Below are 830 nucleotides of genomic sequence, written 5' to 3' on the forward strand. Positions count from 1 at the left end.
TAGCTCCACTTGTCTGTCCCAATTCCTCTTGTCGACGCACGTACAATGCCATCCCTACTCCAAATATTCGGTTGATGGTGGGCTCCTCTTTGGTTGATATTTCTGAGTGCCAAAGATTATTGTTCCAGCACCAATCATCCGCTTCTTTTCTTGAAATTAGTCTGGCATAATCGGGGACGTCCTGCTTGTTGCCAACAACGACGAAAGGGAACGTATCGGCATTTTTAATGTTCGCTTCTTTCTTGAACTTGGATATCCAATACGTCAAGTTTTTGAAACTACTCAGATCGCTTGCTGAGTACATCAGAAGACATATGTCGACGTCCTTGTACTCTGGTGGTACTTCTCCAAATTCTTCAACGGAGACGGTGTCAAACACGTTCAATTCGTATAGCTTGTCGTTGACACGTACAGATTTGCGCAAGATTCCTTGGCTTATAATTTCGCACGTATTCCCCACGAATTTCCGTGCAGCTGATGTTTTCCCAACGCCTCGATCGCCGAGAATTAATATTTTTATTTTCACACGCTTGTTGCCACTTGAGAGATCTGTGCTTGCGGACGACATCTTCGACGTATTCTTCGAACTTGTGTTTCGTACTGGTATGTCGTACAAGTGTTTCGTACCGTGAGCGGACTGAAACTGTCTTGTTTCCGTCGCGAGGCCCTTATATAGGCTCGGGTTAGTAGGGATGAATTTCCGGTTAAGGATAGGTCGAAACCTTTATATTTTGACCAGTGAGGTGCCACGTCATTTTCTATTATGCACGTCACTAAACCGAGGAAAAAAAACTCCGTATTTTATACCCTTCGAACAAAACAAATGGACC

General features: G+C 44.1%; 1 protein-coding gene across 1 annotated transcript; it reads right to left on the reverse strand.

Moving 5' to 3' along the window:
- Positions 1-44: 44 nt before the first annotated feature.
- Positions 45-568, reverse strand: LOC106750386 (ras-related protein RABG3d-like; the record flags this gene model as incomplete). The annotated part of the gene is made up of 1 exon (XM_014630717.1): positions 45-568. A coding segment is annotated over exon 1 (524 nt), but the record flags the coding sequence as incomplete, so codon positions are not given.
- Between the last annotated feature and the right edge of the window lie 262 nt (positions 569-830).

The sequence above is a fragment of the Dinoponera quadriceps genome, unplaced genomic scaffold (assembly GCF_001313825.1).
Source record: "Dinoponera quadriceps isolate SergipeBrazil2010 unplaced genomic scaffold, ASM131382v1 scaffold5405, whole genome shotgun sequence".
Classification (NCBI taxonomy): domain Eukaryota; kingdom Metazoa; phylum Arthropoda; class Insecta; order Hymenoptera; family Formicidae; genus Dinoponera; species Dinoponera quadriceps.